The 15,306-nt window shown below is 46.0% G+C and overlaps 1 protein-coding gene and 1 long non-coding RNA gene across 15 annotated transcripts in view; both read left to right on the top strand.

The window, feature by feature from the left end:
• The first annotated feature begins 428 nt into the window (after positions 1–428).
• lrrfip1a (leucine rich repeat (in FLII) interacting protein 1a) overlaps positions 429–15,306 on the top strand; it is a 25,705-nt gene continuing 10,827 nt past the window's right edge. For 2 of the 14 annotated variants that reach the window (XM_029848275.1, XM_029848261.1), the window contains exons 1-13: positions 435–981; positions 8,159–8,245; positions 11,131–11,148; positions 11,273–11,344; positions 12,239–12,280; positions 12,624–12,701; positions 12,820–12,855; positions 13,316–13,375; positions 13,453–13,494; positions 13,572–13,631; positions 14,432–14,491; positions 14,764–14,847; positions 14,940–14,984. In XM_029848275.1, coding sequence (XP_029704135.1) covers positions 892–981; positions 8,159–8,245; positions 11,131–11,148; positions 11,273–11,344; positions 12,239–12,280; positions 12,624–12,701; positions 12,820–12,855; positions 13,316–13,375; positions 13,453–13,494; positions 13,572–13,631; positions 14,432–14,491; positions 14,764–14,847; positions 14,940–14,984 — 774 coding nt within the window. In that variant the 5' untranslated portion in view covers positions 435–891. Of the gene's footprint in view, positions 982–8,158; positions 8,246–8,530; positions 8,892–11,130; positions 11,149–11,272; positions 11,345–12,238; positions 12,281–12,623; positions 12,702–12,819; positions 12,856–13,315; positions 13,376–13,452; positions 13,495–13,571; positions 13,632–14,431; positions 14,492–14,763; positions 14,848–14,939; positions 14,985–15,306 lie in introns of those variants that run through there. The other 12 variants (XM_029848339.1, XM_029848285.1, XM_029848266.1 and 9 more) reach the window with 12 other exon arrangements.
• On the top strand, positions 990–8,128 carry LOC115252640 (uncharacterized). Its single transcript, XR_003890967.1, has 2 exons — positions 990–5,236; positions 5,466–8,128. It is a non-coding gene; the product is annotated as an uncharacterized lncRNA (long non-coding RNA).

The raw sequence follows: 15,306 nt of genomic DNA, 5'->3' as shown, positions 1-15,306 counted from the left end.
ATAATGTTTCATTGTAAGTTACAATGTAATGTGTTATTTTCCCCCTAGAATTACTTTTTAAAACGACTTTTTGTACATCAAACAACCAGTAATAATAATAATAATAATAATAATAATAATAATAATAACAACGTATGTTTTGATTTAAATACATACTTTCAAAAATACGTGTAAATGAGCTTATAGAGACTTCCGTGTTCATCATTACTGTTCATCCAAACTTTTATTTATACTATTTCCCTCAGGATTAAATCCCAAGGATCAAGTTGGGGGAGTTTTTATTTATTTTTCTATTATTATTATTTTTTCCCGCCATTTCTGAATTTGTGGTCGGGGTGAGTCAAATGACAACTTTAAAATTGAGAAAAGTATACACTTAAAATTTCCGATAGCCATGAACGCAGCTCGATGGAGCGTCGCGTTTGAAGTTTGTCGTTTGTCACAGTTTCGAGCCTCACTTCGACGGTGCGTCTGCTGCCTTCATCAAACCACCGCCAAACTAATGCGAATTCGATTGAAGATATATAGAAAGAGTTCACATCCACATTGCTACTTTATAGTGTGACTTTATGTGATCACAGGGAGCGCGTACAGGATGACAGAGCTTTCTGTAACAGGGTTTCAGCGGACGCTGTGAAGCTACAAGTGAATGCCTCTGGTCGTAAACGCACCACAAACGCACGTGCTGACAGAAACACAGGAAGAAGTTAAAAAAAGGGAGAGCAGATAACGAGCGCGTGCGCGGCGGTCGGTGCCTTTGGTGTCTGTCTGTAACTGTCGGTAGTTTCAGCCACACATGAGAGCCGGGAGGCAGCTGCTCCTGCTCCGTCTGTCTGGATTATCCGCTTCGCTGTCGGACCACCGACCTTTTTGCGTCTAGGGGGCCGAAACATGGGGACTCAGGGTACCGGACGGAAAAGATCCACCAAGAAGGAGCGCTCGACGGCGGAGGACGATGCCCTGAACCTCATAGCGAGAGAGGTGAGTTCCCGGAGTTTGGGCGGAACCGACGCGCATGTGGACGCAGAAGGACCGCTCCAAACTCCCTGTCCTCACCCAGCTGCTTCCCTATTGTCCCCTTTTTGCCACGCTAATAATTGGTCCTCCTGATGGGAAAATATATTTAAATGCCTTTAAATTCATCGCCTTTTGAAAAGGGCAGGTGAGCCTTTATTGACCGTGATATTAAATGAGGCCCAAGTCAGAATAAAGTCAGACTGGAAGATAAAAGTCGTTGGTGAAACAGCTGATCACTGCGCAACTTCCTGCTTTTGATCGAGAGGAAACGGTTTAAAATGCATCTAAAAGCCATGAGGGGTGAAATAAACCTGAATTGAATTGTAGAGCTGCCAGATTGGTTGTAGAATATAGTTATTTATATTTATAGTAGCTGAAGGGACGTTGGCTGTTATCAATGAATCTGATTAGATGCTTTGGATTTTAGGATTGACAGCTAATAAATAAAATATTTGGGGTGCTGAAACAGATCTGATCTGCAGTAATTATGTGGTAAACCCAGAGTTGTCTCGCCAGGGTGTCACTTCGTGGCAGGTTTCTAATGTCTTTATGACATGAAGGGGGCGTTGGGTCGGTGGACCGTGACAGGAGTCTTCCTGGTTAAAGCTGGAGATTAGGCCACCTTTGTGGGTCTAAAACTAGTCTCTAAGTTAATCGTTAACATGAGAAAAATGGCAGCGATCTAGAAAAGGCAGCCGTGCGTGTTTGGGGACGGTGCCCAGCAGTGAAAGTCACTCGTCTCCAGTTTGTCCTCCAGTCCGGTTGTGATCGTGACCTGATGAAGGGAAGCTCTGACACATTTCAGTCGGTTTGAAGGAAGTTGAGTCGCTGCCAAACCCAACCCGGATGTTTCGGCACAGTTGCACTTCACTCCCCAACTGACAAAACCCTCTCTTGTTTTCATGCTTTTTCTGCTTTTTGAGGCAGAACCTTTCACAGATGGAGCGTCAGGAGCCGTCACTATTTCTGCCCCGGCGATGTGCCTGAGCCTGCACATTCCTGCACACGTGAACTTGTCGTAGACTATTTTCAACGGCAGAAACGCTACCCCGCCGAGGCTTTGGGCCAAAGAGAGTAGCAGCCGTGGATGTCCAAATATTTAGAAAAGAATCAATTCTCCTCTTGTGGCGGTAGCAGCAGAATCCTCATTGCAGCCCGTTTCCTGTCATGTAAAGCAGAGAGGCTCCGTCTTTAAGCAGCAGGAGGGTCACGTCTCTCCCTGGCAGTCCCCTGACAGGACGGAATGTAGGCCTGTTCTGCAAAAGTTTTAAAAATAGACCCTCCTGAAAGATCAGCTGTTGCTCTAACCTAGTTTTGCATTGGGGTGGTGGGTGGGGGATGGGCCCAGACCAACAAATAACCATCTCACCAGCTTGGAAAAAGGGAATTGTTGGACCCTGGGGCAGTAAGTGTGGATGAAAGGAGCAGAAGTTTCCATCGAGCAGGATTCCAGTGACATGAGCTTCTGGTCTTGGATGTCATCCACGGGCGTCGTGTCACCGCGGGCCTTTTGCAGGGTTCAGTCTGGGCCCGGTCTGGGCCCGGTCTGGGCCCGGCTGGGCAGCCAGCAAACGTTTGGAAGGAAAATCAGGATAAAATAACTGAGAGCAGAGAGGGTTGTAATTCTGTTCTTGAGGGAGTTGGTTTGTTCCCATGTCAATTTTAATACTCCTACAAGTATTTATTGTAGCACGTCGCTGCCATAAAAACCGGCGAAGCCGCAGAAGCAGGTCGGATGTTCCAGGTTCCTAAGAGGAGCGCTCGCTGTAGCCAAGACGTTCTCCGGACCTGTAAACACTCAGATGCCCATGACAGTTTATACTTTTAATGAAAGCCCGGGAGGCGGCGCGGGGCTGTTTACAGGCGCTCACGCTGGGCACGTCGCCTGTTTGCTTGTCCTTTGGTCTGAGAAAAAAACAGTTTGTTGATGAGCGGGCCAACTGAAGCTTTTGGTTATTTACCAGATAGCTCAGGGGATCACAATTTGGTTGGAAAGGATTAGTCCAATCCCCACAGGCTACTTCTAGCTGTTGGATTTCAGTGTCATTCTGCTCTTTTCCCAGCTACAGCTCAGCGTTCTGCCAACATTTGGACTCTTTAAGGTGAAGATTACGTAGCCGACGGTGATGTGCGATGTTCCAGCCACGCCCTCTTGTACCCCTGTCTGGTACTTGAGTAATAAGCGGTTCTATTACCTCTATGAAAAACACGGGCGTCACACAACCCACTGGTGGAAAGGTAGAATGAGATTTGGGCATGGGCCAAATGTCACGAACACATGGAACAAGAAGAATGAATGTGAAAATCTGTGTTCGTATTCCAGGTGATCAAAAAAAAGCAACCTAAAATCCTGTTTTTCCATCATGTGAGTGGAGCCGTGGCCCTTCTGTCAAAGGGGATCAGCACATTGTCTCATCTCTGATGGCACAACAGTCAGTTTGTGTGTGCGTCTTGTCTCTGTCGCGCTAACGTCCACCAGCATCACCGTCCTGGGGACAATGGTCCCAGTATGACACTCAGATCACAGCCAGCGTTGGGTCACCAGCTCACAGCTACGGCCTGTGAGTGTTCAGATTAGCCCGACGGCACCCTTGATAAGTGAATTCAACTGTTCTACATCACACAAGATTATAGTTTAACTGTTAAATTACAAATTGATTTGCTCTTTTTAAAAAACCCATCAACATACAAGACAATACGATGGAGCGTTGAGCATCGCTTGTCTCTCACCAGTTTGTTTTCTTTAGACTTTTCTGATCCTATGAAGGCAAATGTGGTCGTCTTTAGTCTTTTAAAGAAAGAAATGAGATGGTTCTCTTTGATTTTCTTTCTAAAATCCTTTGGTCGTTAGTAGTAATAGTAGTATTTCCTGTCTTCCATGGTCTCTGCTGTTTATTCTGTTTATTCTAAAGCCACCAGGTGAACTGGGGGATTATGTCAGAGGTTTGTGGTCGGTGGTCAGAGGCTCGGGGAGAGACCGGAGCATTTAGAGGGGATTAGTCTGGGCCTGGATGCTCACTGCACAGTCTTCCTGGTCATTCTGAAGGTCGCCTAGGGCTAAAATGAATGAATCCGCACTTCCATCCAGAAACGCTGAATTCTGTCTAAACACGATGGGATGTCTTCCATTAAACTCTCCTCACCTGGTGTTACTCAATAATGGTACAAACAATTCCTCTTGTATTTCCTGATACTTGTTTCTCTTCATTGTGACTTGATGGTGGTCTCCTTAAATGGAAGAGTGTTTGTGTGTGTTAGTGTGTGTGTGTTGATTTCCTCTCAATGACATCACCACATGCACAGCCCGTGCAGATTGTTATCCCGATCTCCTTCCTGTTTATTCACCACTGCTGGTTTCGGGTGATGGAGTTCTGCTGTGCTGCCTGGACCCTGGGCAATAATGCTGCATTAGCCATCAGGGTCCATATAAACCCATTCATCCGCCTCGTTTATGGGCTGCATACACCCTAACAGCGCGTTGCAGCTTGAATTGAGCTGCCTCTGGAAGACCCTACAGCAAACCTGTTCTGTTCTGTTCTATTTCTGAGGAGGAGGCAGGTGTGGAAACGGGGTTCTGTGAACGTGCTCCTTCCAGCTAGCAGTGAGAATTCCATCCATTTGCTATCTTCTTAAGTCAACATGTCACAAAAAACCTTCAGAAACAAGCGTCAGTTCAAGGATTAATTGAAGGATTAAATCAGATATTTAGGGGTCAGAGGTCGGGGCCGGGGAGTTGAACCCCTCTGGGCTGGGAGTGGGACTGGTTCAGAGGTTGGTGGAAAAGCATCCTCCTGAGGTTTATCTGTTCAATTCTCTGACACGTGGAATAGTAACTAGTTGAACTAGTAACTCCCTGTGGTGGGAGCCTGTGCCTGACCTCCTGCCACAGAACAATCCCATAGTTGGCTGTCGGTGTCCAGAGGCAGCGAGTAAAGTTCAGCGTTCTCCCACCCTACCAGGGCAGCACTGGGCTGCGGATCCCTGAGCAACGAGGTCGGGGAATTATTGCTTCCATACGGAAACGGAAGGGACCCCACAGCGAACGTGTGGTTAACCTAAACCGAAATAACTTAAATGGATGGTGGTGGGTTGTTTTTGTTGTTTTCCTGAGTTCTTCTTGACATTTCTTCAGTTCCAACCTTGGCGTGATTGTTCCATCGCACACAGTCGTTGAGGAAATCGACAAGTACACGAAGGATTGCGTAACCATCCCGAGTCTGTGAGTTGTGAGATGATGAGTTTGTTCCATCCCAGTTTATGGCGTAATGTATTTCAAGAGTTGCTTCTTCAGGCTCGTGGTGACTTGGAGAAGACTGTTCACACGTCTCCTGCCAGTTATCTGGTTAAAGAGGAAGTTCAGATAAATGACAGCCTTGGACAGATTAGACCAGTGCAGCTTTCTAGTGTTTTTAGTCTGATGCTTCCATGTTGGTTTACCTTTGTTCCAGAACAGTTCCTCTTAATTTTGACCTGATGAGAAGCTGCTGCTGCTACCTGAGGTTTGGCACCATGGCCGGAGACAAGAATGGGTTTCCTTTATCAAACCAATTTAACAATAAAACTCAAGAACATGCTCATTCTCAAACGTCTTCATTTGTCTGGATGTCCTCAGTGGACCCTCCTCATTTAGAACTCTATCAAAACTTTAGCTGTTAGCAGTTCTTTCCGTTTGCTCTCTTTGTCCAGCTGTCACCACCTCACAGCTATTAATACGCCGTTTATTTTGGTGGCTGACTGGTACTCGGGTCGTGGGAGTTTAGCTCTGGAGATGGAGACAGACCAGGCTGGCATTTTGATCTGGTGGCACTAGAGGTGTCTGCTCATAGGCCGTCTATGAAATACCAGAACACAGTTGACACAGCCTGAAAAACCTGGAAATAGGTTCAGAGGCAATGAGCCAGTTGCTGTTTTATTAGATGATCAAAGATCTGGCTCATGTACTCTCACAGGGACGGTTTCCACACTGAAATGATGCTAAATGAGAACAGCTTTTATTTAACCTGAGACCATCTAGGTTATTCTCAATAGTTCTCAAACTGATTCAGTCTTTTGTCCTACTTCTGCGAGGCCTTCAGAAATGTGGCAGGTTTAAACTGGTGGGTTTTTACTGGATCTACAGTGATCATTCAGCTCCTGAACGCCTCACTTTCTTCAAGCTCCTGTGCTGTTCTGTCCAGGGGCAGTTTACCCATGGAATTAATGTCATTGACTATCAAATTTGTGCTTGAGTGGCAGAACTTCTGTGTTTTGTGTTCAAACACGGCAGCTTAGACGCTCCTTCAGGCGTCTGCTGTGACCTAAAATATGAGGCTGTTTCCCTGTGATCAGATGGGGCTTTTAGATATTCAGCATGTCTGAGTGTGCGTTTCTTATATACCGTAAATATACTGAACTTTAAAATGATTCTGTAGAAGTTAAATCTCCCAAAAGGTTTAGTTGGTCCATCAGCAGAAATTATAACTGTTGGCTTTGGTTTCCAACTTCCTGTTAGTTCAGTTGGATGTCATTCACAGGAAAACCCTATTAAAGCTGATATGATTGTGTTATTGTGTATTTTGTGCTGCAATAGTGTGCGTGTGTGTGTGTGTGTGTGTGCTACAGTGGTGCCCACGCCTCATTTACTTTCCATCCTGAACTTTTCCCTGTAACATTCCCACAAAAAAACCTTTGCGTTCTGAATGAGCCTGTTTGAAAAGAAAAAGCCAGTTATGGTGGAACTTGTTAACCTCCAGCTTCATGAACATTAAAATGTGTTTCTGGCTCACATTGGCCTCAGTGCCAGCTAGTTATCGCCATGTTGGGCCTCATTTTATACGTCTTTAAGGGTGCGACCTTGAAAATTGCCGAGGATGATGAGTAATGAGTGACTGTGAGGAAATGACTTGATGCACTTGATGCACGGCCGGTTAAAACTATTCCTGGGTTATCTCCCTCATGGCTCTGATGACTGTCAGGGGCTTTCTTGACGCTTGCCTGATTAAATATTTTCATGCTGGATGAGAACAGCATGCAGAACTTTCTGCGTGTCCTCACTGTTGCACCCGTTCTCAGACAGGTGGTGGACACACACACACACACACACACACACACACACCCCTCCAGGCTGCTGACTGCAGGGTAGAGCCATCTCTACTGGTGCAGCAACAAGCCGGCTGTTCCCTTTCAGGCCACCGTCGTCCAGAATCTTCAGGCCGATGGCTCTTACGTAATTAAAGTCTGGACGTGCAACAGCAGGCTGAGAAACAGTTTGAAACATCCATTGTTGTTGTTACAGAGGCAGTGTTGATATTAAATATTATAAGTATGTTATCAGGGCTCAAATACTCGCAATAAGAGTAATCACAGCAGGATGGCTTCCATCTGGATCCCTTGGTCTATAAACAAACCATCCATATGTGCTTATTTTATGCAGATATGCTATAATAAAGCATAAAAGATTTTTCTTTCTCTTTTGTCAGTGTAAAATGAATGTTTGGTTCATAAAATCCATCAAACCATTCATGAGATGTTGTGCTTCTAGTCTGGTTTGTTCTGTAGCTGGAGGGAGAAGCCGAGGTTTAACTGAGTCACCACTAAATGCTTCTTAATGCCGTGCGATCGTTCACGTTTCCTTTGAAGCCGACTCTTTTCTTTTTGGGTCTGCTTTCCTGTTCCTCGGTCATGGTGACTGGCATCAGCGCGATTAGAGGAGGGTTTACAGTGACCCCGCCTAGACGGCAACCACACAGAGTCTGCCACAAAGTTAGAGGAAGGAAATGCTCACACACTCGCACAGAACACTGCAAGAGCTCCTTTTAAGGAAAAGACCCTGCTCTTGATTTAAGTTCTGAGTGGAGCAAAGGCAAAGCCTGCACATGCATATAAATACACACATTCACACACTGCGGGGACCGCCTGAGCGCTGCTCACGCCACATAAATACACATCGATGCCATGTACAGCCTGTGAAAACTGGACATTATTGTTATAGGAAAATGTGAATTGACGTGTAAATCTAAACATGAGCCCTCTTTGCCAAACAGGACTCGTACCTGTTGAGGAACTGGGCGCCTGATTTATGTACCGACGTCTCTTCCCTCCAGTCCAGCCACATTAGCGGAGGCCTAACTTCTCTTTCTGTGCTTCTGTTTGTGTCCACCAGGCCGAGGCCAGGCTGGCAGCGAAGAGGGCGGCCAGGGCAGAGGCCAGAGAGATCCGCATGAGGGAGCTGGAGAGGCAACAGAAAGAGGTGAGAACCCGTCAGAGTGGCGTCATCCACCACCGCGGTGCACAATAAAGCGGATTTCCTGACTTGTTGGTACTGCGTGGGCAGTTTGGACCAATGTTTCCTGTCACATTTCCCTTTGGGGGGGGGGGGGACTCAACTAATCTGTGGGTCAAAGGTCACAGGATGTAGACTGAGGACAGCCCGGTGCGCTGCTCCCGCTTGACCGTTCATAGGAAATGTTTTTTTTTTTAAAATAAAAATAGTTGGGATGTACGTAAATATATGACTGATGCCTGATGACTGTTAGTCTTCTTAGTTAGTGAAGTATCCTAAAATGGTTGAATGTAAAGGAGTCTACGTCCCTCTGTCAACATCTTTACTGACCAAGTCCCCAACATCTAAATCAATCAATCAAAACACAACAGGAGAGCCTCACCTCTCTCTTGCTCTGCTGGGTTGGAAGCAGAGCTCAAAAGTCCACGTGTCGTACTTGAGGTTCTCTGGGGTTGAACCTCTCATCTGTGCGGGGAGGCACGACTCTTCCAGCTCACTATTCTTAGCCTGGATTAATCCCAACAGGTCGTCTCCTCTCACCTACTGAACCTCTAAAGACCAACTCAATGCTACGTGGAGGGCAATTTGGAGTTAAGATCCTCCAACTCTAATGGTCTGTATCCCTGATGGACTTCAACCTCTTCCTGAAGTTTGTTAATCCTGCAGAAGGCAACTTTTAAAATAACTTTTAATTTAAAAAAAATTTCTGTTGATTTAAAGGGTGCAGCTGAAATTGAGTAACAGTTATTGATTTATTTTGTTTTTACTGATGAAACTTAATAAATCCTGCTTCAATCCTGCACTGGAATAGATTAGTAGAACCTAAAAGCAACATTAAAATCAAGTATCTACCAGAAAAACTGCAAAACAATTTAAAAATGACCATAAACACTTAAATGAATGGAGTGAATAGCTTTTATATTCTATATTTTAAGGTTATACACTCCTTCTGCTGTTAAATGCTGCCTTTCATGGCGTTTCGGTGCATTTCTGATGCCATGTACGTGGCGGCGCAACTACATTTGAGTTTAAACAACAGTTTGCACGTGCACCCACAGACATAGATAAGCCATATGCGATGGATTAACAGTCATTGTTAAGCCGAGTCTGGTGCGCGTGTGTCTGAATGACCCTTAAACCCCTTTAGCTGAGTTCCAAAGGAGCTTAGCGGGTGGTGCTTCACGGTCCAGCCTGCCTCAGAGCAGTCCTCGTTGTGGAACTCCAACTATGGGTTTTTACACTCGTGTCAAGACTTGGATTCTCGGATGTTCTCTAACGTGCTGAGGATGACATTTGTGGCTGGACCTTCGACTGCTGCAGCAGAGAAGTGGACGCGTGTCCTGCTGTGAGCCGCACCATCAAGGACTTGGCTGAGTCCTGACTCCCCAACCATGCCATCCTTTCTGATACCGTAGGGAGGTAGGCAGGACGGCTGGGCGACGGCTGGCAGGGAGGGGGCTTAGGGCTGCCATTACTGGGCGCCCTGGAACCCCTCCGATCAAGACAGGGAGTTCGGTGAGTTGAGCAGAACGGGTCAAAGGCACTGAAGCCGATTGTGTAACCGATGTGATGAATGAGCTTATGATGGCGCCTGGCTCAGTTGCTAATTAGCTGTCCAGACATTTAATGAGAGATGATTAGACGTCTCAAAGAGCACTACTCATTTATAATATACATTAATGGCACGGTTGTGTCTTTTCTCCTGCCTGTTTCTATCACTGACCGTCCTGACAGGTCAAAGGTCAGGACAGTGGGAGCAGAGGAAGCATAGTGGCACAAAGGTTGCTGTGGATCAATGTGGTACCTAAACCATGTGATTTGGTATAGAGTTAGATAAACGATCGGATATGAGTCAGGTGACCACTGAAACATGAGTGGATCGGGACTTGGGTCACATGACTTTGGCGGTGACCTCGTAATCTGGTATTGAGAGCAGTAGGCTGCGAGGGCACGAGGTTCTACACCGAAGGGATCCAGTGGTCTGCTGAAAATCCCTGTCCGGAAGTTTACAGGTTGGACACGCACAGGAAGGAGAGAGTGGAAGGTAAATCCTGCTTCCTGTGCTGAAATGAAGGAATGGAAAGTTCTCTGGTGTTTTTGGTGAGACTTGTGTAATAGTGCTAAAAATAAACCTGATATCATGATGTTGTTGGTTCTGAGCAAACCAGGTGAGAGTAGTCCACTCGTACAGGGCTGAAAGACTTAAATGTACTTTTCTCTGCCAAAAGGTATCGTTTGTTTTCTTTGCTGCTGGACGTTTTTAGCCTTTTTGCCGTCTTTTGGACAGTGTTATTTTTGAGCGTATTTTTTACAGTGTCTGCGTGGATAACCTTCACCCGTCAGCTCATTCATTATTCTGATCTTTCCCATCTCGACCTTTGACCCCTGGGTCTGAAATAATCCCCGATCGTAATGGTCGCACCACGCCCACAGGCTTGTTGTGGGAAACTACGATGGCGGCTGAATTTTATCATAATTTTCCCAAACTGGAAATGTTCTACCAGTGTGACTGGTGTAAACGAGTACAGGTGGAAAAGCTCTCTCAGATAAGATTTTAGGACCATTTCTTTGACCCAACTGGCCTCCTGCCACTGATGCCAACCTAAGGGGACCATGGGAAAATGCCTGTTGACCCAGGTTGCCAGTAAATCTCCAGTGAACTTGTCTCCTTGGGTCAGTCAGCGCCACAGCGGGGCCATTTCACATTCCTCAAACTGCTCTCGTCTGCAGGAATCTGCCTCTCTGCGTGCCGTCTGTCCACACTCTGAAAGCTTTCATCTCGGAATATTTCCCCCTTTTTAATTTCTTCTTCATCTTTGTGTCTCCCGTCTCCTCTGGTGGGTGCTGTGTAGATCTTTCAGGTGCAGAAGGTAGGCAGCCTCTTCCTCATTGATCCTAACACTGTTATCTTATTATCCCAGACCTGAAATCCAATTGTGCCGACCTCCTTTCTGTGTGTTTTTTGTTCCTGCGCTGGTTTTCCGTCTCTTTTAGAAATATTACGGCTTGGACACCCGATTAGATGACCGAGGGGACAGCAAATGGGGAGATATTGAACAGTGGATGGTACCGTTTCTGCATTGCTGCATGTTTCCTCGCCCCCACGTGTATTTATCTCTGATTATCAGGAAGCGATTGCTTTGTGCCAATCTGCCTTTTGAATTGCACATAATTCCCATTAAGCCTTTTTAGAAAATAACGGATTATGAGGAATAAAAGCTTGGTCATTAATGGTAATCCACTTATTCAAAGGAGCACGGTGCCTGGTTGGCCCTGGCTCCATACAACCATCTGCCCCATCACCTCCTGAGGTTCTTCTCCCATCAGAGCTTTAAAGGCAGCCCTGACTAAACCAGGAGCGGGTGGTCTGTGATTTCACTAATGCTTCATTTATTGCACATTTGTAGTGGACTAACTGTTGGTCGTTGGTGGCGGTGACAGTTTTTCCTGTTGTTTGTCGGCTGGATTTGTTTTAGCATGTTTTAAGCACGTGCATGTCTGCATCTGGATTTGTTTAAACCGAATTCTCTCTAAATGTGTTCAAATGTCAACGTGCGGCTGCACACCGTGCCCAAACCACCAAAGGTGATTTAGTTGTTCACCTTTGGAGCAGCCAGACCTGCAGCCTGAGAAGGTGCATCACCGTGAGCTGAATGCTCAAAGCTGCTGACTGTTGAGCATGAGTTTGACTTGTATGACAGAAAGAGGTTTGTGCTGAGAGCCTGTGTGACCAAAAGTAGGATGTTAGAACAACACATTTTAACAGAATTCCAGACAGAATTTTTTAACACAAATTTGTTACATGTTTTGGAATGAAGGGAGTTTTATACGAAATACTTCTGTTTTTATGAGCTCAAACACCTGAGTCATCATTCATCTCTCGTTGCTTGACTGATCTGAAACATCTCTCTTCGTCTCCTCCTCTTCGTCTCCTCCTCTTCATCACCCCTCCACCTCCAGGAGGACAGTGAGAGATACTCACGTTCTTCACGGACTCAGACGGTTTGTAACCTTCCCTCTGCTCGTGTCTTTTCACCCTGTAATCCTGTTCTTCACCACTCATGTCAGCTTCCAGTTAAAACATTTGCAGTGCAAAAAACATATCAAGAGAAATTCTTAACAATTGTAATTCATTAAGCCGTACTTCAAAAACATTACTGTAGATCATTATAAATGTCAGGTACATTAAATAAGCATGTCTAAGAGGTTGAATTTTGGTCATGTGAAATAAGTGGCGCGCCTGTTTGAGCCTCCACCTCTGACAGAACCCACTGAAGCCATGTGGTTGTAGCACTGTTTGCCATCTTTATTCACTCTTTTCCCACTTTCCCAAACCCTTACGCAGGATTCAATGTGCCGCTCTCTCACACAGCGTTCAGACGATGATGAGAGGATGTCGGTGGGCAGCCGGGGCAGCGTCAGGGTCAGTGTTACAGTCCAGCGAGTTTCAGGAAACGTCATTTCATGACCTACGTGTTGCATTTACCACCTTGTCCACTGTGTTTCCATGGGCGACCCTCTCTGGTGCTGCTGCTGTGCAGTCGGATCTTGAGGCTGTTGGCGCTTACAGTGGAGGGGTAAGGAGGGAGGGGGGACGTTGCCCATTGGTTTTTAACTGGCTACCTGAAACCTTGTGAGGACTAAATAGTGACTAACAGTTTTAAGAACCTAAAACATGCTCTGTGTGCTGTTCGAGATTAACAAGAACTCGGAAAAACGCATGTCTGCGCACGTTATTGATTTTTACTGATGTCATGGTGCATAACAAGATAAGCTCGTCTTGAACTAAAACATGGCACCAGATGCACGAGGGGGATTTTCCTAGTAGATGTTTGACAGAATCAGGTGAACGTGCAGGACTTCGACTCAAACTCCCCAGAACTTGGAAGAAGTGATTCTTGGTGTTCCCGTCTTGCATGAACTTGTGTGCGTGTGTGTTCGCACATGTGCGTGCGTGTGTTTTCCTTTACCAATGGTGATACTGGTACGAATAGACTTGTCTCGTGTACTTCGTGTTCTTCCCTGTCTCACTCCAAGGGCTCAGTTTCGCACAAGAAGTCAAAGAAAAAGAAGAAACATAAGCACAAAGACAGAGATGTACGTAAATGCTCAGCCTGTAAATGTTCGGGTGGCGTGCCTACAGACACTTCTTCAGCCGTGCTCTTTATTTGCAGAGGAATGGATATGAGGACGACTACAGCGTAATATCCAGCAGGGTCAGTAGCTGCGTGGAACAGCCTGTACACACCTGAATATGTGCACATTATTCACAACCGTGCACTTCTCTTGTTAGCAGAGCTCCAGACTCAGTGACGAGAGCAGAGTCTCTCGCTCCTCCAGGCTCGACCTCACGGTGCGTTAACAACCTCGCTAGCACGCCGATTACAGCAACCCTGAATGCATCGTCCATCCCTGCACGTGTACACCTGTGCTAACTCTGCTGTCTACAAGCGGGAGCCTGCCAGAGAAATGCAAAGGCACCGAGGATGTTCTTGTGTTTCCTGGCACCATTAGGAGCTCCCAGTTTAATGCCACCCTGAGCAGCTTCATTTGCTCAGTAAAACAGGAAACAGTGGCTGTTATTTATCTGGCAATCAACCAGTAAGATGGTCCAAACCCACAGCATGAAATCACTGGTTATTTTAAATGTTTAGAGCCATTAAAACAGGCCAACGGAAGAGGGTCCGTCAGCAAAGAGATCCCACAATGCATTTCTGTACCGACACAAATAGCTGCCGTTTCAGTAACACTTCTGAGTGTTAAGATATCTCATCTGGCACATTTTGCAGTAGGTGTTATATTTCTTCTAAATTGGTTAATTGGTGGCACTGGTTGCCATGGTTACGTCAAGACGTGCTGTGTGGAACAGTATGTTTGACACGTGTTATAAAGACTTGGCACATTCATTGACTCGTTGATGTTTTACGTTTATACACATTTTTGAACTTCAGGCTACAGTTTTTTTTTAGTCTTTCAAGCTGAATTATTGTGAGTCAACTTAGTAAAAATACATGCAAAGAAGTCACTCTTTGTGAGGCTTGTGTGAATGTTAAAACACTAGTTTTGTGCAACATAGACCTCTGTGCTACTGACAACGCTGTGACTCAGATGTTTTTACGATGACGTGCAGCCTCTGTGATGTTTGACCCTCAGAGCTCCAGACTGAGCGATGACAGCCGGGCGTCTCGTAGCTCCAGACTAGAGCTGCAGCCGGTGGGTGGCGCTGCACTCCGCTAACAGCTTGTGGTGCTCAGCTCTCACCTAAAGATGTGTTCACTACAGCCTAGTCCTGATTCCTGGGTGAAGGTTGCATGTGAGCGCATGAATCAGCTCAGCGCCTTCATTTAGTGGACGTTTTAGATTGAGGGGGCTTTTTTTTTGTGCTTTCGCCTTCCTTTTCCTCAAAAGCTGCTTGTGTTCACTGACTCAGCTGTATTTTCCACCTGTCCCCCTGCTTCCTCCTTCTCTCCGCTCTCTTATTTCAGGCCTCTTATGCTTCCTCTGACTTGTACAGTCTCAATGGTCTGTCAACGTCCAGAAACACCAGTTCAGCTTTCAATGGTTACCAGGTCTGTATACAGACGGTTTGTGTCTGGGTTTTCTCTCTTCCCGTGTGTGGAGGGGGAAAGGAAGTAGTTAAGTTTCTCATCCTTTGTTCCAGTTGTGTGGTTCGCTCGGTTCCATCACCCAGCAGCTCTATCGTAGGGTTGGTTTCCAGACGATTCCCAGTTACCTTTTTAACAGTGTTGAACACAGGAATATTAACCCACGCCAGTAAAACAAAGCTTGTTTGTCACTGGAACCAAGATTTGATGAATAATTCACTATTTGAATTTAACCTGTCACAGCTAACATCGTGTGCTGTCTGTTATGGGTGGCGGGTTTGTAGTGAAGTCCCGTTACTGTATGTAGAGTGAAAGACAACACTTGACATGACTGCACCGTTGATTAGGTCCAAAGTGTAAGTTCAGAGCTTATACGCGTTCTATCCGGTGCTGTGGAGCCTGGTCAGCTGTTGCCCTGCGTTG

This window comes from Takifugu rubripes, chromosome 1, assembly GCF_901000725.2.
Source record: "Takifugu rubripes chromosome 1, fTakRub1.2, whole genome shotgun sequence".
Taxonomy (NCBI): Eukaryota; Metazoa; Chordata; class Actinopteri; order Tetraodontiformes; family Tetraodontidae; genus Takifugu; species Takifugu rubripes.
This window is presented reverse-complemented; position numbering and strand designations above follow the sequence as displayed.